The following is a 22,972-nucleotide window of genomic DNA, read 5'->3' as shown; positions in this document are numbered from 1 at the left end:
AAGGCAAATGCAGTACATCCAGCAGAAAAACCAACACTGAGAACAGCAGAAAGCACTGACAAAGCCACAAAAAGAACAGAAATTGCCAGAATAAAGTTGGCAACTCTGGTCATTCTATAAAATTCTATAACAGCCAAGCTGCTGGGTGATACACACCTCTTATCTTTATCATATGCAAACACTGCTCACTAAATGTGTTTGATACACTATGCCAAGAATTAAAAGTCTCTAGATTTGGAGTTAAAATGCAAAGGCAAGGGCAGAAGTCTCCATTTTGAGGACATGCAGGGACTTTTAGTTTTCTCTGTGCTCTATGGCCAGATAAAACTTGGACTCTTTGAACTTTCTTATGGCTTTGCTCTGAACAAACTCCTTGTTTTGCTTGGAAACTCTGACTTATGCCAGGGAAGTAATTTTGAACTATTTCTGGAAAAACTGAAATGCTGCCCATACCATTATGACACAGTATGCACATTTAATGTAGAGTTGTGTTGTTGAGCACTCCTCAGTTGGCTCTGGGCTAAATTATGAGAAAAATTCATTGCTTGGTAAATTTGTTATGTGAAAAACTAGGAGGTAAAAAGATGAGTGGCACTCAGCCATAGCCTTTGCCCCACAATAGTAAGGACATCACATGAGCTGAGACTTATGCACATGTAAAACTCCTGTGCAGGGGGCAATACCCTGCAAGTTGTTACTCCAGCCAAATTTTCAGTGAAGATGTCCTAGGACATATATCACCAGCAGATTTCCTTCCTGTTGGATTGATTTATCCATTTCACCATTACAATCAACCAGGTTGTTTCCACTGCACTGGCACCCTAAAAGAGCAGAGGGATCAAATCTACTTCTCACTGTACAAATATGTATATAAAAAAGTATTGATCCCTGCCCCAGAGAGCTTACAATCTAGAAATTAACTCCAGTTGGTTTTATTTCTAAGTAGGACAAACAAGGGGAAGCTTTGGGTCCAAGAATGAAATCTGGATCTTCCAGTATTCAGATTCAGCCATCCCAGAGGCCTGACCAAGCACCAACACACACCATCCCCATGGACAAACCCAAAGACTCCAATAACGCAGCCCCAGAGAGACCCTGAGAACGTGAGAAGCTGGAAAGTAACACTTCCCAAACTCTTCTGCTGGAGAACCCACTTGCACTTCTACTCTTGAGCTGGAAATTTCGGGTACGATGTTGGTGTGGGGGTTTTGCCTTACCAAAGCCTGCTCGATAAGGAGGCAGAAGAGAATGGCATTGCCCACTTCTCTGAGGCTCTGGAACACGTCAGTCTTCAGCTCTGCATACTCAATGATGTCCTTCAGCTGATGGTGGAAGAACTCCAGAATTCCTTAACAGAGAAGGAAGGACAGTAAGAAAGAGATTAGAATCACTTCCTGGTAATTTGGATGAAGAGATGATCACTGTGATTAAGGAAATAGTGTCTGATATTTCCTTAATCACAAATTGCAGCTGCTAAATGGATACACAGAGACTGGCATTGGGAAGAACTAATATGTAGTGTCTTATCCTGTTTTCATTAAGCCTTGGGAAATAGGGAATAAGTCATATAAACTTGCTGGATTTCTTCATCAGAGGAGGAAAGAGGTTCCAGACTGTGATGGATGACTTGGTGCTGGCTCATGTACACCAGTCATAGTTTCTGACTGCAGGCATGCTGCAAAAAATCTCTTCACCAGCTAAACGGTGCATTTAAAAAATACCAGTGAATTCACAAAAGCTTACAGAATCCTGAAAACATAAGAGTTGCTACCAGATGACATTCCCTTATCAGCCATCTATGTGTTCAAAAGGAAATTTCCAGCAGGAGATTTCCTGGAAAGATTTCCTATACACGTTCCAGTGTCAACAGCAGAGCAGCTGAAAGTGTCCCAGCAAACCTGGCTGCAAGTGGCATTGGCAGGACAGGTACCCAGCCTGGATTAACCATGAGTGTGGGCCTGAGCAACACGTGGCTGAGCTCCTGCTCAAGGATCCTGCCAGCACCACCCACCTGGAGAGCCATATTCATGTCTTGGCAAGCGGCAGATCTTGGGCATTACTTCAATCAGAGTCTTCACATACTGCAGGATGGTGCCTTGGAGCTGTTGGAGACAAAGGGAGGTTAAACTGGAATGCCAGGTCTCCTGGCACTGTTTTTGAAAGAGGCTTGTTGTGGATGGGTCCACATCTGACAACACAGGATGAAACTTCAGCTGGAGTCTGAGAAGTTGCTTAATTTGGATTTCACTCAAAGATGAAATTCAGCCCAAGTGTATGGAGTCAGAGTGCTTTTACAGCTTCCTCCCAAAGAACAAATCCCAGCTGCATGGATTTTCAACTTCAAAATACAGCTTGCTGTGTTTGCATTATTTGCAGCTGAAATCCAAAACAAGGCTCAGTCTTAGATGCAGCTGGACTTGTGCTTCTAACCCAAAAAGCATTTCATCAGAGCTGCCAAAGGATTCACTCCCTAGCACAAGAAATGCTCCTTCCACCTTAGGAATGATTACTGGGTACTCAGGAGTTTAGTAAAGAATTTACATTTATGTACAGCAAGTTTCTGCAGATCAGATGTTTTGGACATACATGGATTAGAGCAGAGCACACGGCTTAGTTTAAAGCTCTTGCTGTCATTTGGAGTTACACACCTGCACCCTGTGGATACATTATGAGATAATACACTGAATTCCATTTAGTCAACCATAAAATCTTTGTGCTGAATGCTGTCTGATCCTGCTGAAACACTCCACCATCCCACAGGAATAGCTTGGGTTGCTCATCAGTGAAAACCAGCCCATGGCTCCAAGTGTTCCAGCGTGGATCAGGAGACACGACGGCGCCCCGATGCCAACACCCCGATCCCAACGCCCACACTGCCTGCCTGCACCCATCCAGGCTTTGGGGTTTCTCCATCACAGGACCAGGCTCAGCATTACCAGGCTCTTGACGATCTTCAGCAGCTCCTCCATGACCACAGCAATGCCTTGGTAGCCCAGGAGCCGACAGATGGTCTTGAAATGAGGCGGCCCCACGAAGTTGCGGTAGGAGCTGTAGATGTGGCTGTAGGCGATGTTGAGAGGCTGGAAATTGGAAGCACAGTTTCACTTAGACAGGACCTGTAATTCCTGACCAGACCTGTAATTCTCTTATCACAGTATTATGTTCCATCACTACATGTTTTAAGGAGGAGGAGGAGAAATAATAACACCAATACTTCTTATAGGAGAAAAGATTGCTTTTCTTCTTATGTGCTCAGATACACTCTAACCTCAACACTGTCATGTCACAAGGTTTTATTATCCTTCTATATAGCAACATGACTTTCATTTCCAAGATAATTTACTCTCCAATATGCTCTCAATCAAATATTTCACTTCAGTGGCCCTTTGCCTTTTCAAAATCAAATTGTTCTCTACTAACATGAAAAGTTTTACACACATTTAAGCAGACAGATATTTTTTTACTCTATGAGCACTTGCTTTAAATGAAGCATATTAAGAAAAGCAGGAACTGAAGCAACTGAGTTTAAGGGCAGATGGAAAAGACACAGAAAAGATCCTTTCTGCACCCTGCAAAGCCTCATCAGCATCAGCCTCTGCTTAGCAGACATCCCACGGGTCTGTGACAAGGGTAAGAATCTGACACTGATCTAGGGAGAACGGTACCCAAGACATTGCCCCCAAAAATTCTTAGCAGAGAACAAAAAGTGATTTCCAGGAATGTACTCTATCAGTGTCATCTTGGAAACATGGAAATTGCTGCAACATTTCATCACTAGAACATTTACAGGATCCATTTGGTGTGAGGCAGAGAGAAGTAGGGGGAATTAATTCACTTGTGTCTTCTGCAGAGAAGTACTGAGAGTCAGATTTAGCTGAGACACCACATGCTCAGAGAGGGCTCTGCAATGGAAGTGCTGGCATCACAACTCAGCCCAGCAGAGGGGCTGCACTCTCCCCACATGGCATCTCCACTTCAGCCTCAGGGAACAGCAAAAAAGCCATCCTGGAAAAGATCCTGGCACGTAGTGCCCCTTCCAGCAAAACACAGATTAACCCCGGGCTCATGCTTACCTAAAGGTGAAACAAAGATAAGGAAACTAATCAGACTGAATCCCAAATGCCTCCCTGGGGGTATTGCAGACATATTCTGCAATATGGGATTCCCCTTTCCTGCAAGTAATGGAGCCAAGGGAGTGATGGGATGAAGGCACTGAGGAGGTTTGGGTGAAAGGGAGAAAGGGCTGGAGTAGCAGAATGGGGCAAAATGTTCTCTTTGCTCCACCACTGCTGCAATACCCCCAGCTGGAGGCTCCTGTCATCCTCCACTCCTGACTCCCTCCACAAGGTACTTTTAACACTTCATCTGAGCTGCTAATGGCTTACAAAGTCATTGACTAAAAATTGGAAAAGTGTTTTCTTTTGCTCTCAGCTATAGAATTTCACCAGTGTACTGACCATGCTTTCACAGACTTGTCAGTTACTTTAATAAATTAATTCTCCCTCATTTTGTCACAGCCCTATAGATCTGGTCCAGCAGGTTGTTACCTGCTATAATTCCTAAGTGCTCTTTGAACCAGCAGAAATAAGGCACAGCTAGAAAGTCCCCTATTTTCTGCAAAATGTAATTTCAGCTCTTGCTACTGGTAGGTGCAAATAACCCTGAAACACAATATTAAGTGCAGAAAGACCGCCTTAGAGGCTCATTCACAAAAAGCAAGACCTTTCTCTCCCATCAAAACTTCAAAACTTTTTAAAAAAATAAAAAGGGCCCTAAGTATGTGAGTATGTGTCAGAGTTAAGAATTATTTAAGCAGACAGAAGCCTAGTTTCAAAGCTCCTTGGATACCAGCTCTTAAGAGAACTGAGCACCTCAATTAGGCTTCTGTCTGCATCCTCAGATAACCAAGTCCTTAAAAATCTGGTCGAGACAGACCCAAAGCCACTGGTTATGCATCCTGATACATTTGAAAAACAGCATTTTTTTTTCTTTTTGAAAATAATTTCTGCTTAAACACTAAGTAATGCCCAACCTGGAACATCTACCAAATGGCCAACATGACCATCCCAGAGGGAAGTCCAGGCCCAGCCACACTCCCACAGCTTTTCTTGCTTTAACTTTTGCAAGGCACTGTCCCAGCCCCAGGTGTCCCCAGAAAGGAAGTGCTGCAGGGCAGAGCCAAGTGGCCCAGAGATGGCTCCTTGCCCCTTCCTTCCACACCTCCCTTTTACCCTATTTCCCCAGACTTAGCACACTAGCTCATCCTAGCTTGGGGGGATAAAGAAATCCTTATTTCATTGGGCTCATGAATTCACATTCATTTCTGGAGGCCTCTTTGCTATTCCAAGGCCATGGGATTTCTGTCTGTGCATGTGCCTTGCTCCCCTGAGATGGGCTACCACCACTGGTACCAGCTGTGGTGCAACTGGTCAAGTTTTTCCCACAACAGGGCTGACATTTGGCTGTAAGGCAGCCAGCAGCTGGTGCTGCTGCACAGCTTCAACCTGGCAGCACTCCTTCTCCAGCCCCTTTATCACTCCTCAGTGGGATAAAGGGGCTGGAGAGCAGCTCCCAACCAGCTTCTCCCTAGAGTGAGGGTCTCAGCAATTAGCCTGACTGAGAGAAGACACATTTTAGGATGTGCACTGGCTGCAGATGAGCAGGATGATTCATGCCTGCCTGTCTGCAGGATGAGGTGGGTTCATGGAGCTCTCTGCAGAGCCATACAGTGCACTAACAGCAGGCTTGTGTCTAATAATAATGCTCTGCCAGCAATTAAAAATATAACTCCATTTAAGGGTGAGATACACAGCTTGGGGTAGAGACTGTAGGATGTAAAAAATGACACCAGTGGGTATTTTAAGACAAAGCAGCTGAAGGCACAAGCTGGCTGCACAGCACAGCACAGCTCACTCCTCCGTGTCAGTGGCCGCTTCTGAACCCTCAAAGGACCAAAGCAAAAGCCTGACCCTGATGCTTCCTGTGAGCAGCAGCTGCTGGAGACACTGGGGAGGTTTGCCCCATCCTTGGTTTGGGGCCCAATGGGCAGGTTTTGGGGATGGGAAGCTGGGATTTGCAGCATGGGGCACAGCTCCCAGTGTCCCACAGAGTCCACCCTGTACCCAGGTCTCAGGGACAGCCATCTGTAATTGTGACCATGTGGGCAAGGCTCCAGCATTACTTCAGGAGCTCAGGAGGTTACCAGTAATGCTCAGGAGCAGCTTTAGCAACAAATGGAGCAAATCAAACCCCAGTTCTATTTCCATGTCCTTGACCTTGTTGTTGGCCATCACTCAGACCTGTCTGAGCTCACCTGAGGAAGGGCAGGGAGAGTTTTATCTGATAAAATTTAACAGAGAAGGATAACAAATAGTACTGACTGCTACAGAATTCCCTTGGAAAAATGAAGAGCAATATACTCAGAGACAAAAAAAAGATCTTGCACACAGCCCAAGACAAATCAGGGATTGCAGCCAACCTAATTTCAGTGCAACAGCTGAAAGTGTCTTAGAAAGTGGAATGAGTAACTCCAGGCTCAGCATCAACATTTCTGGGAAAGTTCCTCTCAAGAATTTTTGGCTTTAGAGAGGAACAAGTCACTTGTTCAGAGCCTCTCCCTACCAGGCCCATCTGTCCCCTCCTGGCCACAGGCTCGACCTGCTCCCCTGAACACTACAGGCACTGGCTTTGCCTCTCCCTCCTGCCCTTTCACCAGACTGACAGGGGACATCCCCAAGCTGTAAGTCAGAGGCATTCAAAGAACAGCAGGTCTTAATCCCATGCAGTTCAGCAGGAGGTCAAAGTCTTTGAAAACCCAATTCCTACTCCCGTCACACAGTTTATAAAATATTCAAAGGCTACTGGAAATTGCAGCACTATCAGAGATCAAAATGTACTGCTTATGGCTCTCACTAAAATCAGTAGTTTAAGTGTGCAAGAAATCACAGAATTAAAGACAGAGTCTCTGAGTTAACAGGTACCACAGGTCAGGATCCCAGAGTTCACACCATGTGCCAGCGTGTAACCCCAGAGCCTGCTGGGGTCAGTGATGGTATTGCTGGGGGACTGTGGATACAGGAGAAAAATCAAATCCAAATAAGCCAGCAAAAAAATCTACCTGGCTTGTTTTTTCCTGCCTTAGAGACACACACTTCTCCCAGGCAGAAGCTTTTAGGGATAACATTCCCAAATCACTCAAAGATGCCTGCCCATCCTTTCCTATTGGTTGCCATGGTGAGAGATGACGGAGCCCGAGCTGGGTATAAACGAGGGAGTTCAGGGAAGGGATTTAGCAGAGGCAGGAGGGAGGTGAGTGCTGGCAAGGCACTGCCTGAGGCCACTCTGTCACCAGACCTGTCACCTCTGTCACCAGCGAGGACCTGGCTGGAGGTAAGTGCTGGCTCTGGGAGGGCTCAGCATGGGCACGTGCAGCCTCATGTAAGGACAGGTTAGCAGTCATTAGTATGAGCTTATTTTTGAGAGAACAAAGGGAAAAGAAAGTTAGTTATTGTTAGAGAGAGAGGAAAAAGGAAAGTGTAAACCAGCTCAACTGAGCGGAGGTGCGGCTCTGGGCACTCTCTGGCCAGGACAGAGAACCCTGCAGTGAGGCTCAGAGAGCACTTTGGGGATCTAAAGGAGTGATGTGTTTGAGTAATTTGTGGCTGTTGCTAAACAGCCACACAGCTCAAAGAGTATTAAAAAACTACAGGACATTGCACCATCAGGGATCATCATCTACTACTCACTAGCTCTGGCTCTAATCAGTTTAAATGTTTAAATTTGTTAGGCGGACAGTGTCTTTTTTCTGTCTTTGTTCTTATTATTCATATATTTGTGTTTCCCTAAAGGTACTGCTTTTATATTTCCCCAACCTACAGATTTCACATTTAAGACCCTGATATTGCAGTGTGAGATGCTGCAGGAACAGAAAGAGTTTATACTTTATTAAGCAAGGAAGGCAAAGAAAATGCAGTGACAACTTAAAACAGTGAATTAACCATTATGGAGCTTTCTAAATGCCATTTAGGTGTAAAATCAAAATATCTGTTGATTGGCACCTTCACGAGGCAAGCTGAAGCTAGTTTAATCATCACTTTATGCTAATCACACTTGCAGTATCCTTTTTTTTGGTGGGAAACAAAAATCTAAGATAGCTTCTGATACAGACAAGAAGTCACAGAGATTTTAAAAAACATATAACTGGAGCAAAAAGTATACCCTGTGCTCCAACTGGATGTTTTTGTTATGAAGCAGAGTGATACAGTAGTCTGGGCAACAGCAGGATTTGTCTTTTGTAATTTTAGCATGTAACCTAAGTGAGCCAGGATAGTCTCGAGTCCAGTCTAAGGGAGAGTAAAAGGCAGTGGAAAGATTTCATCAATGTCAGTGACACGAATCGGCAGCCTGAGCCTCTCCCTGCATCTGGTTTCAGGGGCACGATGAACATCGAGGTGCACAACATCACCTACACCAGTGCCACCGTGTCCTGGGCCATGAGCAGCCCCTGCCCAGAGAACTACTACCACGTCATGTACCGCCCCAACTGGAACAGCGTCTTTGCCGGCTACCTGCGGCAGAACTTCCACCGCGAGGAGCGCGTGCCGCACCCCCTCAGCTCCCTGGTGCTGCACCGCCTCACGCCCTCCACCATCTACGTCCTCTGCATCACCTGCAAGAACTCCTACCCCTCCAGCAACCACTGCACCACCTTCCACACGCTGGACAAAATCCCCCTGGTTTTCGGCGGCTCCAAGCACGAGCCCACCACGTCCATGTGGATGGTGAGCAGCCTCCTGCTCCTCTGCTTCCTCGCCCTCCTGGCCTACGGCTGCCTGCAGTTCTGGTCTGCGCGCTGCCACTGGGCTGCCAGGCTGAAGCAGCCCGACAGCAGCCCCGAAGAAGTGGGGGAAGGAAGTGGCTCACCAGAGGAGCCCCTGAGTGATGGACTGAGAGAGGAGCTCCTGGAAGTGCCCATGACCACTGTGCTAATGAGGAGCTCCAGTTTCGTGAAGGAGAGCCCGTATAACTCTCCTCACTGCTTTTTTTCCTACAAAAACAGCGATGATAAAAGGGCCATCTTGCCACAGCACGGCCTTCAATGAAAGCAAAAGAAAACAAAATCTTGCTCAGAGGTTTGGTTTGTCCTGCTCTTTCCCAGCTCTTGCCAAGAGGACTGTCCGTGTGTCCACAGCAGCTGTCTGTCCCAGGGTAGAACATGATGTGTAGACATTGGTCACAGGGAGAAAGATTTTTGTCAAGTGATAAAAATACTCTCATTTGCTGAAGATTTTTAAAAAAGAAACCAAGTCAGCTCTCTGGGAACAGCCAGGCTTGGCAGACTGTAGTGTCATTAGTTCATGTGCATCAGTGCTGTAGGTTCACTTCAGTGTCATCAGTCAATGTGCAGAAGAAATAAACTCCACTCAAGTAGTTCCACACTTGAGTGTCCCTCCACTAGCATCACAGCCCAAGCCCTTGTAACGCCTGCATAAACAGTCATTGCAGCCTGAGAAAAAAGCTTTTTGTCAGTATTAAGTAGCGCACACACAAGTATTTTAGTAATTCCCATTTTGAACAGAAAATGGGATTCCTGAAGTGGTACCTTCCTTGGGAAGCATCAGTGCATCAGAGCATCAACTTGCTCACCTGCCTGTGCATTTAGATGGATTTGACTCAGTTTAAGTGCCAACACCAAGCAAGAGCCGTGCTGACACCCCTTAACATGGGCATTTTATGAAGAAGAATATGGAAAAGCAACAGCAACATCACACTCAATCTGCTTCTTGCATGTCTCTTAGGTTGCACACAGCAATGTGACCCTGCTCGTTCTCACCCACCACTCTGTAAATGAACCAGTCCTTGCATTTATTTGTCTTCCTAAATAAATATTTCCAACATCCACCCCTCTGGCTGTTGTGGCTCCTTTACTGACCTTGGACCCGTAGAGGTAATAGGGCTGGACGTTGGCTGGCTTGTCCCGCTGGGGCTCCTGTGTGAAGGGGATCGCTGTCCTCACAAACCTGTGGCAGGCATGAGAGATGGGGAGGGAAGTGGTCAGAGCCTGGTTAACTATCACACACAGGGCATGGTCTGTGATGACCTGCAGTTGCAGGCTAGTTAGAATTCATCACTCGAGCTACACCAACAGAAATGCAAAATCCTGCCACAATCTGTTGGTGGTGTAAAATCTACCAAGAGAGATTTCTTCTCATTTTTGGCATGCAAGAAAACAATATCTGAGCAACTACCAGAGCTCTCCTGCTGAGCAAACCAACCCTCAGCCACTTCAATTACTGTCTAACTGTTGCTTGAATTTGTTACTAACATTTTCAAGACCAAAGCAAGATGGTGAGATTCAAATTTGTTTTAAGAGTAACTATTGCATCCCACAGGGAGCACAAACCTTGCCACAATGCATCTCAATTTTATGTGGCAGTTTTGACATTCTGGAAAGAAAAGCAGGGTCTCCAGGTGGGCTTGCTTTCCCTCCTCACCTGTTGGTGGATCCGTTGTAGCAGTAGTTGGGCAGGAAGTCGAAGTTGAGCTCCCAGAAGACGTGCAGGGTGATGCGCCCATAGGGCGCGGACACGTTGTGGTTGGCCTCGCGGAACATGGCATCGAAGCTGTCCAGAGTCATGTGCTTGCACAGCAGCCTGTGGGTCAGGCGATTGATTTCCAAGAGCCACTCCAGCTCCTGCAGCACATAAAGCAGCAGAAAATGCAACTCATTACCACAAAATAGCTGATCTAATTGCCAGGGGAATTGTTTTTTATTTACATGTACGCAGAACTAAAGACATCAATTCAACTCAGCGGCCAAGGCCAATTGCACTTCCACTCAAGGGGGTCCTGGTCCAGTATTTTGTGAACCTGTAGGAAGCAAAATTAATTTGTCCCCCACTGAGCACTGGCTGGCTTTCACCTCAGAATCCTCCAAAGATGGAAACTGGTAATTTTACACTGCTTGACTCTGATGCTCCTGTAACATATCAAAGACAGAAAATCCTGTACACAAGTGAACAATGTCACAGCCACCTTCATCCAACTGGGAATTAAAGCCAAGATTTCCTTCTCCCAGTTTACAGGTCTGTCTTCTCTGAGCTCTGCAAAGTCTAACTGCTGATTGTCACCTTATGATTTACATAGATACTTAATGGTCTGATTATAACGCAATTAAAGCTGCATAAACAGCTTTAAACTAAAGACTCAGCAGCATAAAGGAAAATACATGACTGGTTGAAACCTACTGCAGGAGAACTCAGAAGATAGATGACTGTGCATCCACAGCAGTGTATTAGACTCCCTGCTCATACTCAGAGTCAACAGAAGTTCTTACCACGATGGATGTCAGGTCCTCGCTCTCGAAGCGGCTGATGGCCTGGTCTAATGATTTGTACATGGCTGCAGAGATGCGCTGGGTAATGAGCCTGTTCAGGTCAATTGATCTGCCCAGCAACTGGCAAAAGAAAAGATTTGCATGTTATATACTGATGGGGAAAAGGTATTTTATTTTTTACTCAACACACAAATTAAAACCAAACCTCTAAATCTGCTTAAACATGAAAGTGGTGGCGCAAGTGCCTTGGTTGAGTGTAGATTACTTAAGGAATGAGGGAAATGTGAAGCATAACTCATTTTTGTGTCACTAACAGATCCAACCTGTCTCAGCCCAAAGCTGATCTCAGCTAGGATGCCCTCCACCACCAAAAGGAAAACAGACTAGGAGTGATGAGTACTGGAGTCTGCTGCTTGCACTGTACCTGGACGTGCCTCTGCTTGAGCAGCGTTTCGTAGCGGTTGGATGGTGGGTATGGAATGATCACCCCGTAATTCTTGCACTCAGCCCGGAAACGTTTGTCCAGTAAAACACTGAAAAAGGGAAGCAGTGTCAGGAAAATAAAAACATACACTATCAGCTTCTCTATGAGTCTTTACAGAGTTGTTTTAGCCTTTCTTTTAATCTTGGCTCTGAATTCCAAGAAATCTCTGCACACAAAGTCACAGAGCAGTAGCTGTTTTCTGGGGACTGCCCTTCTTGTCTTTTGGGGCTAAAATATTAAAAAAGATAAAAAAATGTGCTGAATGATATCAGTGCCAGGTACTGGGTGGTTCCCCTGGTGTGTTCCCTCCTTGAAGATCTGCTGTGGGAACATTGGGTTGGTGATAGTGATTGTCCTCCTTCTCTAAGGACAAATGTGACCTGGAGACAGAACATGCAGTCACGTGGAAGACTTGGTTCAGCTCTGAGGCCATGAGAAGAAGACTCTCACTAGGTTTCATCCATGCCCTTTAAACTGGTAAGGAGGATATGCCACAAAGGTTCTAACTCCCCATAGGGAGAACAAGTCCTGCTGCTTTACTAAGGTGAGGACAAGTGCATATTCCTGTTTTGTAGAGATGGGAGGCTTCCAACCCTCTGCCTGGTACAGAAACAGAAGTCAAGCAAGGACATGCCTGTAACAAGCTCAGTTTGCTTTTCTGCTGCTCTCACAAACTGTACTCTGACTGCTACTCCAGATGCCAATTATTATTTTTTCACTTTTAACTGTGTCTCCTTAATTAATTTTCCCCATCTACACCAGTCTGACGTGGACAGCCAGCTCTGGGGGACAGGGATGATCTATGTTTTGTCTTCTTGCAGTGGCTGCTCCCTGAGGGAAATCTTTTAGTTAACAGCAATTTGGATGCAGTGATATCATTAGTCACCATCAGCAGTCAGGTTGTCCTACCTGCCAGCCATTGCTTTGTAATAGGCAAAGATCTGATCTGCCAGCTTGTACACAAATTGATCAAAGCACAAATTCACCTGGGGGAGAAAAAACAAGACTTGGTAAGGGTGTCACCAGCACAGAACAGCTCCTTCCTACACATGCAAGATCAATACAACCCAACAGAGATCCTTCATTAAATACAAACATGTATTAAAGGTCACACGAACTTAAAACCACACTGCACTTCTCAAAATGCTGAAGGTAAGCAGAAAATTGCAGTTACATTTCTCTCTTTATAGTTTCTGTATGTTCTTACAGGTCCTGGTCTCCCACCCTCAACCACTCTTCCCTCTCAGGGAATTTCTCGTTTTCCTCTGATGTCTCAAACCCTCTGCTCATCAGGCTCTGCCATGTCCCCAGTGTTTGACAGCTTTTGGCTTCCATGGCTCCCTACAGGTACAGCTGAGCTGAAGCCGTTAATCAGGAGAGTCTGTAGGGTCTCTGGAAATGCTGATCTTTTTGAAAACATCTCAGTCTGATAGGATATTTCTTTCAGGAGAAAGGTGCCTGTAATGAACTGCTGGGTCAAATAGGGCAGTGTGATCCTAGTGAGCTTTTTCCATACAATAAAGATGAAGAGAATTTACCTCAGCTTCAATTTCATCATACAGGAACTGCTTTTTGAACTTGGTCAAAGCATAGTATGCACTGTCATTGTAGAGGTCCAGGGGGTACAGCACATACCTGAGGGCAAGAACAGAGACCACATCTAAAATTAACTTTGGAGCTTATCAGCATAAACTACAGCCAGTGCATGTTGTATCCTGCCTGATGCAAAAAAAAAAAAAAAAAAAAAAAGAATTTTCTCTGACTTCATGCCTATCACTGCCACCCCCTGCAGCCCCTCAAATAATCCCTCTTTATCCCTGGGTTCTTCAGGAAGCAGCTACAACCGACCTGGAAGTGAGCTCATTATGAGTTGTTCAATCAACACTGGCTTCCTCTCTGCCCTTAAAAAAGCCTTCACCCTGCCTTCACTCCAGAGAGTGCTCTGACAATGCCCATACAACAGAAAACCAAGCTTTCCTAAGGAGGAAGACATTATGAAGATGATTACACTTGCAGAACGGCAATTCCTCATACAATTTATCCCACATATAAAAAAAAGTTGAGGTGGCTTAGCTTGGGCCCACCCCCTTTGGTGACACATCTGTCTCAGTGCTGCGTGCAGGTGACAGTGCCACCGTGTCCTGCCCACACCCCAACAGTTGCCAGCTGCTGTTTATGACACATGAAGTGCCAGTGCCAGGAAGTCGCCCCTGTGTCTGCTAACGAGGTGTTCACACAGCACCATCCATGTGACAGCAGATCAAGGAACATTTATTTACCTCCCACGTCAAAAAGACTGCTCATCACCGGCCTACCCTTCTTCCTGAACAAAATCCCAAACCCCAGCACGTGCACGGTCCCAACAGCTCTTACTCCATCATGGAGGGTTCTTTGGTTTCCAAAATATGGTCTGTGAGGATCCAGGGCATGGACATCTCGATGGGGAACTGGATGCGGCGGCCCATGGTCAGCTCCAAGAAGAACTCCCGGAACCAGAGCTGGGACAGGTCACAGCACTGCTGCAGAGCTTCTGGAATGCACAGAGGATCCATGTTACCACCACGTTACACCCTGGGGATGGCAGTGAGGGCAGGACACAGGAGGCAGCTGCTGCAGCCTTGCTTTTGGGTATGGAACACTCTTCTAGGATGTCTCTGGTGTTAACCCCAGATCATGTCCACGCTGCCTGAGCACTTGGCAATGCAGGAGGAAGGAAGGGATCACCCTTTTTGCTCTAGAGGGCCAGCACTGGAGAACACTGGAATGCCTCAGAGTTTTTCTGGAAGACTTCTGTGGCCAGTGGCTCAATTTGTCTGGGACAGAGGAAAGTCCAGTGCTAGAAAATAAACTACTACCTGCAGCTATTTGCTCTTTCTGAGCAAACAGCAGCTATTTGCTCTTTCTGTGCCCTGTTCACATAATGACTACTACACAGAAGCATGCCCAAAGAAGGCAGAAGTAAGACATTTGGGAAAAATCAAGGAAAATCTTCTGCACATGTCAATGAGGAGCAAAGCTGATCTGCTTTTGCCTTTCTGAGCATGAGAGGGCTGGGTCCAAACCTCCCCGTGCCAAAATCTCACCACTGATGTTGAGAAGGTGGGTGAAGAAGAAGGACTGCTTGTGGAACTCCTCAATGGCCAAGACTATTGGCCCATCCAAGCTGCTCCTCAGAGTCTTCTTCGAGCCACTCTTGTCTGCTATGAGGGACTCCAGCATGGTCCGCACCATGTAAAGCTTTGGAAAAAAGATGACATTCAGTTACTGCTCTCCAGACACCATCACACATGGCCTTGTTGTTCTGGGAACAAAAAAGTAACTTCTCCAAGGTGGTGACCACCCTCTGCACACATAAGCCACTCTCCTTCAGAGTTAGAGACAATTAATCCCCTAAAATAAGAGGCTTTGGGAATTATGCAACAAATTAGGCACCGAAGCAGCACTTAACACACAACAACATGAAGACTTTGTGGAACAGAGCACAGAAACAGCTGCTAATCCACAGGGTGGGAGACTCCTACATGGCTCTAAAACCATGAATTCCCCACACAGGAGACAGACATTCACATACCTGCGTGCTTGATGGTCCTACGGCTCGTCGTGGGACTTTAATATCAAATCCACCTTTGGGATCCTTCTCTCCTCTCAGGCAAGGATCATTTGGAGGCTCTCGACCTCCCTCCCAGTCACAGATTGTCTTCCGAATTGCCTGAAGGACACTGGAGTGGGGGGGGGAGAGGGAAAGCAGTGCTTAAGATTGATTTTAGTGTAAGGTGAAAATACCTATGGCTGTGCCCATATGAGAGGAAAGGTACCTGAGGTGGGACCATGCCCAAAAGTAACCTCTGGAGGAGCTGCTGGCCAAGGACTGCTTGTGTACTGGAGCATACACAGGGCCACGTGCTTGTGTATCACAAAGTGTAACACTAATAAATAAATGGGGTTTACACTGCATTCAGGGACAGACTGACCTGATCAGAACATTCTTCTTCTTCCTGACAGCCTGTCGGAGAGGCTCCCTCAGGGTCACCTGGGCGAAGTCCTGCAGGGCGGCGTAGATGGTGTTGCGGATGGCCTGGTTGAAGACACTCTCCATCCGCCCCATCAGCACTTGCAGGCCTTTGATCATGGCAATCACCTAAAGGAAAAGTTAAAACCAGGAGTGTTTCCATTGTATAAATCCAGCACTGAGAGAATTCAGGACTGAATTAATTCTACTCAACTAACATAGGCCCGGTGATCAGGCAGCTAAGTTTTAGGCATTAGCTGCTTTGCAAGTCACAAAAAACTGAGGAAAACATTTCTACTATCTGTTTCTTGCAAATGGCCCCTGTCCCTTGTTTCTACTCCTGATCTCTTGGTATCTTTAATACCACACAGTCCCAGGAAACTGCACATGCTCCACATGTGGGTACAGCTTGCACAGAGCTGCATCTGCACAAGGCACAGCTATCCCTGCCCAACAGCACCATAGAGGAAGCCATAAGACAACATCCAAACCCCCCTGGACTGTAAGACAGGAGGAAGGTGAGGGCCTCCCAGAGCCTGGCTCAGAGGACTATTCCCACTGTTTACAGACAGCCAGGCTGAGAACTGATGTGTCCTGGGGACTGGCTGAGCATCTCTTGTGTTTGCACAGCTCCTGAATGCAGCTGCTGCTCTTGCTCCAGATCACACTGCTCTGCAAGCCCCCTGTTCTGGGTTTGTGTGGCAACATCTTGGGAGTAGGAATCTACAGGGGTGACTTCTGTGAGAAGCTGCTGGAAGCAGCAGCTCATGTTTCCCCCCCATGTCTGATAAAAAACAGTGTCAGCTGGCTCCATGACAGAGCTAGTGCTGGCCAGGGGCAATTAAAGGACAGATTAAGGGATGTGGGAACCCTTAATCCCTTAACATGGGTCACATGGCAGAGTATGGTGAAAACACCCTTCCATTCTCTTTCCCTGGCCTGAGGAACATGGACAGAAAACCAGTCTGGACTGGCTCTGACCCTTGTGCAAATGGCACCTACTTCCACAAAGGCAAACTTCTCCTCACTGGTGTAGTTGTACCGGGTGGCTCTCTCATACTCTTCAGCTGTTCCTGGGCAATCCTTGTTACAGAACTTATCTGTGGGATGAACCAGCTTCCAAGAGTACTAGAAGATGGAAAGAGACCATGTCAACATTGCAATGAGGAAGAAGATAGGCCATATGCCAAAAAAACATTCTCTAGACATCACTACAGTTTGATTCTTCACTTTATTATCACTTAGTTAATTGGTTTTCTTTATCTGGGAGGCTGCCAGTCATACCAGGCATTTGACATCTATGGACTTGTGTTAAGATGTGGTTAAAGCTTTCCAAATTAAGAATTTCCATCATCGTTTGAATTACAGTTTTAGTTGCTCCCACACTCATCCCAAACTGCTTTCAGTGATGCAGGGATGCACTCACCACTTCCATGACGTGGGCACTCCACTTGGACAGCAGCTGCAGCCCCCGTAAAGCCAGGTCAAAGAGCTCCCTGTACTCCTCATCCGACTTCTGGCTGTCCAGGCCTGAGCCAGTGACCACCTGGAAGAAATCACATCATGCTACAATCAGCAACTTGCTGCAGGGGCTTCAGTCAGTGAGCAGATCTCTCTCCCAGATCCCACCTGAAATGAATTCCTGACCTTATGACCAAGCTAGAATTGAGTAAAGCATGAACTGTCCCTCAGGAAAAAGGACCTTGGCAAGGCTCTTTTTAAACAAGCAGTCAAATTACTCCCTGCAAAAAAGGAGTCTGACCTGTCATCTCAGAGCAAATAACTAACTGTTTTTATTCCACTTTCCCATTCTTTTTTGATGGTCTAATACTACTGAAATCCTTGAGAATCCTTTACTGATTAAAGTTCAAATAAGCTCTTACAAATGCCAAAAAAAAAAGTGCTTCAGAATGCTACAATTTGTTAAACTGACACTGATGAATGAGGATCACATGCATAAAACAGTCCCAATGGCATCAGAGAGGGCACTGGCATTCAGTAATGAAATGAACAGCCGTGCCTTCGTGAACTTTTTTCAAAGCCCTGACTGACAGGCCTGTGTAATTGAAAAGCCCTATTTGCAAGTCATTGGTGTTCTGACTTTTACATGATTATAAACATTTAGTTGGCAGGTTTTTTCTGCTTATTTTAATGAAGCTGTGGTCAAGGAGCAGAAGTTGTTGCTGTTGATCTCTTGGTGCATGTGATTTTGTACCTTTCATAACTTACTTCTTTATTGCTGCATCAAGAGTGGTTTGTTCCACCCATGTCCTCCACCCTCCTCACTGTACATCTGTGACAGACCATGGTCCTGCCACATTGCTCTGTCCCAGGCTTGTCCACTAATGGATTCTTTGCTTCTTTTTGCCAAGGTCAAGACTAAATGTGTGAGATGGCATTTATTGTTAGGACTCAGATATTTACTAGTTCTTAAATATATTACAGTCTCTACAGTGCTGCTTGTGAGTTCTGCAGCATTTAACTCTAACAAGCTAAAAAAGGAGATATAGCTCTCTTTCTACAAGGCCTTTTAAGGATAAACTGTCCAATTAAGAAATTACACCTAAATTATTTTCACTTTTTACCCAACAGCCAACAACCCGTGCCCCGCAATGTGGACTTTTATATCCAATTACACAAAACCACCCAAACCCATGGAGAAGAAGGTGAAGAAGAAGGTAAAGAAGAAGGACCAGCCTCTGCCCTAAACCTCCATCTTGCTTTATATATATTACTATATTCTAAAACCTTAAACTCTAAGTTTTCCACCATGTGATATTACACACTTCTATTCAAACTCCACACCCACAATCCCAGTTCTATCATTCTATTTTGGAAGCCTTCTCCATGGCCTCAGGTCAAATGCAGCATTCTCCTGGGGGTCAGTGGCTGTCAGCACAGAAAGTCTAAAATTCTCCAGAGTCAGGGTTCCAGCAGGCCACCTCAGAGCGGGGCTGCAGGGTGCAGCTGTGCCCACCTCGCTGTTGCTGTAGCGCGCGAGCTCCGAGATGAAGCGGATGTGGTCGTCCCGGATCTGCACCATCTGCTCACAGATGTTGTACTGGGGGCTGATGCTGCTCTGAGTGCACGTCCACCTGGGCAAAAGAGCAACGGTGTCAAGGACAGGACACAGCTTCCACTCAGACACCCCAGAGACAGCTGATCTCTCTGCTTCAAGATGCTCCAGACATGCCACTCTCACGGCAAATGTCAGCCTGTGTCATCTCTCTGGTGTGTGGGGGCTTCCAGAGGTGGTCTCACTCAGCAGGATGGGGACACTTCCCTCACCTCTCTGCCTGAATGTGTCTGCTCCATCCACCCTGAAGGCTGCTCTCCATGTGGGCTCACCTACCCCAAGGGCTGAGATGGCAATCCCCCAGGCCATCATGGGACAAGCTTTCAGGGAAGGATGAACTTCAAGACCTGCATCACTTGCATCCTTTCTGCTAAACCTAAGAATAACCATCCCCTCTGAGGTCCTCCCACCAGATCTGGGTTGTGCTGTCTTCTTCTGCAAAGAAAAACACTGAGAAGAGCTAGCCCTCCCATTGTTTTTGGTTCTGGCTCATGCTACCAGCTCAGTGAACAGCCCTGAGTACAAATGATGAGCAGAATATGATTATCTGAACTAGATTTTCATCTGCATTGAGCCATGTGTACCATGCAACAGCGTAATGTCATCCTAAAAAAGGGCAGCACTCCCCTTCCAAAGGCACAGTTTTATGAAGGAATGGGACAAACCAGGTCTATTTAATTTAATATCACCTTTCTCCCTGTAATGTATTAGCCCCAGATAGAGAACCAGAATGGCTCCACCAAAATGTTTTGTGCAACCAATTGTCTATCAGTGAGATTCTCATGTCTTACTCTGTCACCACAATGTAGGAGTTCAGATTATACTTTTTTCTCCCCCTAAATGATTGTCCACTTTATGATAATCCTGTTCTCCAATTTAGACTGCTCATACAAAAGGTAGGTGAGAAACCTGCCCCTGATATGGACATACACTTGACTGCACTTGTTGCCAGTATTTGTGGTGGTGGTAGAAGGTCCTGGAAATGCTGGGCCATGTCATACCTTGTGAAATCCATCCTCCCCCCATCCCATTTGGCTCTTACCCGTTTCCACGTGCTGCCCACTGGACAATGGGCAGGTTAGCAGGACTGGCCAGGGCTGCCCCAGCCCTCCCTGCCACACACAACCTACTCCACAGTGCAGAAACAAAGCGCCATGCGGGAAAAACACCAATTAATTCCACTTGCACGGAGACAAGGAGGGAGAGAAAGTGACAAAAACAATATTAGTAAGAAATGGGGATTACATGGAAGCACCTTGGCAGAGTTAGAGTTGGGAGTCCCATGCAATTTGCTGGGAAGGCAAGTGAGGAAGAAACATTGGTTAGTACGGTACGGCACACAGACCTGGTGAGACAGATTTCAAAGACAGACATTAAAATTGTGCACAGGTAAAACAGCCCATGAGCTACCTTGGTTTTGAGATGAGAAAATGAGAAACATTTCATGTTTCGTTGAAATGTGCTTTCTGAATGATTTGGGATAAAAAGGAACAAATCTTCAGACAATTTTTCTCTTCTTTAAGAAGAGTTTTCAAAAATATTCTTTAAATTCACATTACACAGAATCTTTTTTTTTTTTTTCTTTTTTTTTTCTCTCCCAATTTTAATTGAGAACCTTTTGCTCAGGAGTTTTGACACACTGTTTTCAAATGTCTCCTGAACAATTAATGGGCACTTTTCAACCAGTTTTTGGGAGGGCAGGGGAGGAGGGCTGCTCCGGGCAGGCAGAGAAGCCAGACCCTCCAGGGTTGAAGGGGACGAGCAAACAGAAGCGATGACACTGCAGGTTAGTTCCTGTCCTGCTGAAGAGACAGCCCAGCCTGGCTGCTCCTCGCAGACACCAGAGAAACCCGATTTCCACCCAACACAGTCCCACAGGTGGGATGCCACTGCCTGCTGAAAGCCTGGTGCCACCCAACCCTACAGCCAGACACAGCTCAGAAAGGCTGTGCTCACGAGGGGTTGCAAACCTTATTCCAAGGGTATCCAAACCTAACAACGATTCTCCTGGCAATCACTGAGCATGATGCAAAGCTCCAAACACAAGTGGGGCCTCTCACGTGCCTGCTGTGACTGAAACAACATCTGTGGATTCATCTGATGGCAGCAGCAAATTGCCCGTGAGCCCAGGCCACCCCTGAACTCTCCACTCCTGCTGTTCTCCCACAATATTCAGAAACATTAAGGTTGGAAAAGACCCCTAAGATCATCAAGTCCAAACTTGACTGATCACCACCCTGTCAACTAAACCAGAGCACTGAGTGCCACATCCAGTCGTTAGTGCCACATTCAGTCTTTTCCAGTTCATTAATTTCCAGAGCATCTGATCCTCTGCTTCAATCCTCATGGCTGCTGTCCTTCTTCATGAACCCTGCCTGAGCTAGAGCAGACACCCTGGCTACTGCACAGATCCACTGCTGTGTTCATGCTCTGGAGGATTTTGTCCTCGGGGTGCAAGCTGTGGATTAAAATCTCCCCAGAGCAGGGACACGCTGCTCACACTCACACAGCTCGCACGCACTCGGCGCTGCCCCAGCCACCCTTCCTCCCTCCTGCCTCGCCGCCAGCCCCCTCCCAGCCCTGCCTGCTCCCAGGGGATGCTGACACGGAGCTTGGGAGCTGGCTGCACCCCCAGGGCCGCCGAGGCCACCTCCCCACGCAGGGACAGGGAGGGAGACGCGGGCACACAGAGCTGGCACGCCGGACCCAGCCTGACGGGGACACGCACACGGGCACAGGCCTGGCACACGCGCGGGGCCGCAGCCCCCGCGGCCCTCAGGACACACACAGAAGCCAAGAGACATTATGGCAGGCACTCACTTGGATTTGTTCTCCTCATAGTGAGCACTGGTCTTAATGTATCTGGCCAGTTCTATCTGCATATCGCCGAATAAAGGAACCACCTGCAGCTGCTGGAAAAGAAAACAAAAGATGGTTGAAACATGGCAGAGATTGAGAGAGAGAGAGAGAGAGAGAGAAGGCCTGGCCCCAGCACAACTCCAAAAAGGCACGCTGCACCTCTGAAGCTTTGCAAAGTGTCAGGATGTTTGAAGCAAAGTGCAAACCTGGACCCAGGGTCATTTCACACTAGGAGATGACTGAGAATGATCACAGGGCTTTCTGTGGGAGGGAATCGCTCCCTGTGCGTGCTCTGGAGCCCTGGGCTCACTGCTACCAGGCTGGTTATAGCCAGAATGGCTCAGTGCTGTTACCAGCCAGAGGAAAGGCTCTTTTTACAACAAAAAGAGAGAAGTGTGGTCCTGAGCAGGCCTTACTGTCTCCCAGCCTAATCTACCAAGACAAAGGAGGGATGAAAAGCCAGTATGTTGCTATTTTGGACACCCAGGAAGGTGTCAGCTCTCCCCAGAGACTCAGCACTGTGGTTGCTTGTGACGTGTCTTAAAACTTCTCCATGAAGAGAAAGACACAGGCAATGTAACATGGCTCTGCTTGCCCTTTACATCTCAGAAGGTTTTGGATGGGAAATAAATTCCAAGTGCTTTGAAGATACCTCAAGCTCAGACAGGTCTCTCCTTCACTAAACTTCCACTTTCAAACAAAATCCAACCAAGGGCTACTGACAGCTCATCAATAAAATACAAAGCTTCAACTCCACCCAGTTACAAACATCTTGCCCCAAAATTCAGGGAAGATGGGGGCAAATTCCCTGTCTTGTTATCACACCCTTCTCAGGCTGAGTTGTGCACAGGATGTGTAATGCTGTCATCAGGGATTCCCACTGGCACTTCCATAAAAGGTTTAAATGAAGGGGTAGTTCATTTTCACTACTCAAATTCCTGGGCAATCCACTAGAAATTTAATCAGAAGGCAAAAAGCAGATGTAGTGAAGGAGTAGTTGGTCTTTCCTAGTTTGGAGTGGTACTTTACTGATTAGGTGAGACCATGGTAGATGCTGGACAAGTGCAAAAGGAAACCAGGCTGGAAAAGAGAAAGTTACTCCATGCAATGGAAGGTATTTCACCTCATTCTCTGAGGCCCACAGCATTTTCAATGAACAGCAAACCTGTCTGAATGCACCAAGATGACCAAACTCTACACTGAAGGCTT

At 46.6% G+C, this 22,972-nt stretch overlaps 2 protein-coding genes across 5 annotated transcripts in view; one reads left to right on the top strand and one right to left on the bottom strand.

Annotated features, from left to right (window-relative positions):
* CYFIP2 (cytoplasmic FMR1 interacting protein 2) overlaps positions 1–22,972 on the bottom strand; it is a 50,381-nt gene that overhangs the window by 12,038 nt on the left and 15,371 nt on the right. For 3 of the 4 annotated variants that reach the window (XM_085591452.1, XM_085591455.1, XM_085591453.1), the window contains exons 10-26: positions 21,725–21,816; positions 18,806–18,923; positions 17,255–17,374; positions 16,831–16,956; positions 15,791–15,957; positions 15,391–15,538; positions 14,903–15,056; positions 14,193–14,349; positions 13,358–13,454; positions 12,729–12,805; positions 11,760–11,868; positions 11,336–11,455; positions 10,494–10,693; positions 9,932–10,019; positions 2,937–3,080; positions 2,012–2,102; positions 1,218–1,348 (exon numbers count right to left, since the gene is read on the bottom strand). In XM_085591452.1, coding sequence (XP_085447578.1) covers positions 1,218–1,348; positions 2,012–2,102; positions 2,937–3,080; positions 9,932–10,019; positions 10,494–10,693; positions 11,336–11,455; positions 11,760–11,868; positions 12,729–12,805; positions 13,358–13,454; positions 14,193–14,349; positions 14,903–15,056; positions 15,391–15,538; positions 15,791–15,957; positions 16,831–16,956; positions 17,255–17,374; positions 18,806–18,923; positions 21,725–21,816 — 2,139 coding nt within the window. The remainder of the gene's footprint in view (positions 1–1,217; positions 1,349–2,011; positions 2,103–2,936; positions 3,081–9,931; positions 10,020–10,493; positions 10,694–11,335; positions 11,456–11,759; positions 11,869–12,728; positions 12,806–13,357; positions 13,455–14,192; positions 14,350–14,902; positions 15,057–15,390; positions 15,539–15,790; positions 15,958–16,830; positions 16,957–17,254; positions 17,375–18,805; positions 18,924–21,724; positions 21,817–22,972) is intronic. The other variant, XM_085591454.1, reaches the window with a different exon arrangement.
* FNDC9 (fibronectin type III domain containing 9) lies at positions 7,245–9,900 on the top strand. Its single transcript, XM_021530746.4, has 2 exons — positions 7,245–7,389; positions 8,432–9,900. Exon 2 carries the CDS (start codon positions 8,439–8,441, stop codon positions 9,099–9,101), a length of 663 nt encoding a protein of 220 aa, XP_021386421.1. The 5' UTR covers positions 7,245–7,389; positions 8,432–8,438; the 3' UTR covers positions 9,102–9,900.

The sequence above is a fragment of the Lonchura striata genome, chromosome 13, assembly GCF_050655825.1.
Source record: "Lonchura striata isolate lonStrDom1 chromosome 13, ASM5065582v1, whole genome shotgun sequence".
Lineage (NCBI taxonomy): Eukaryota > Metazoa > Chordata > Aves > Passeriformes > Estrildidae > Lonchura > Lonchura striata.
Note: the sequence above shows the minus strand (reverse complement) of the source record. Positions and strands in the feature narration are given on the sequence as shown.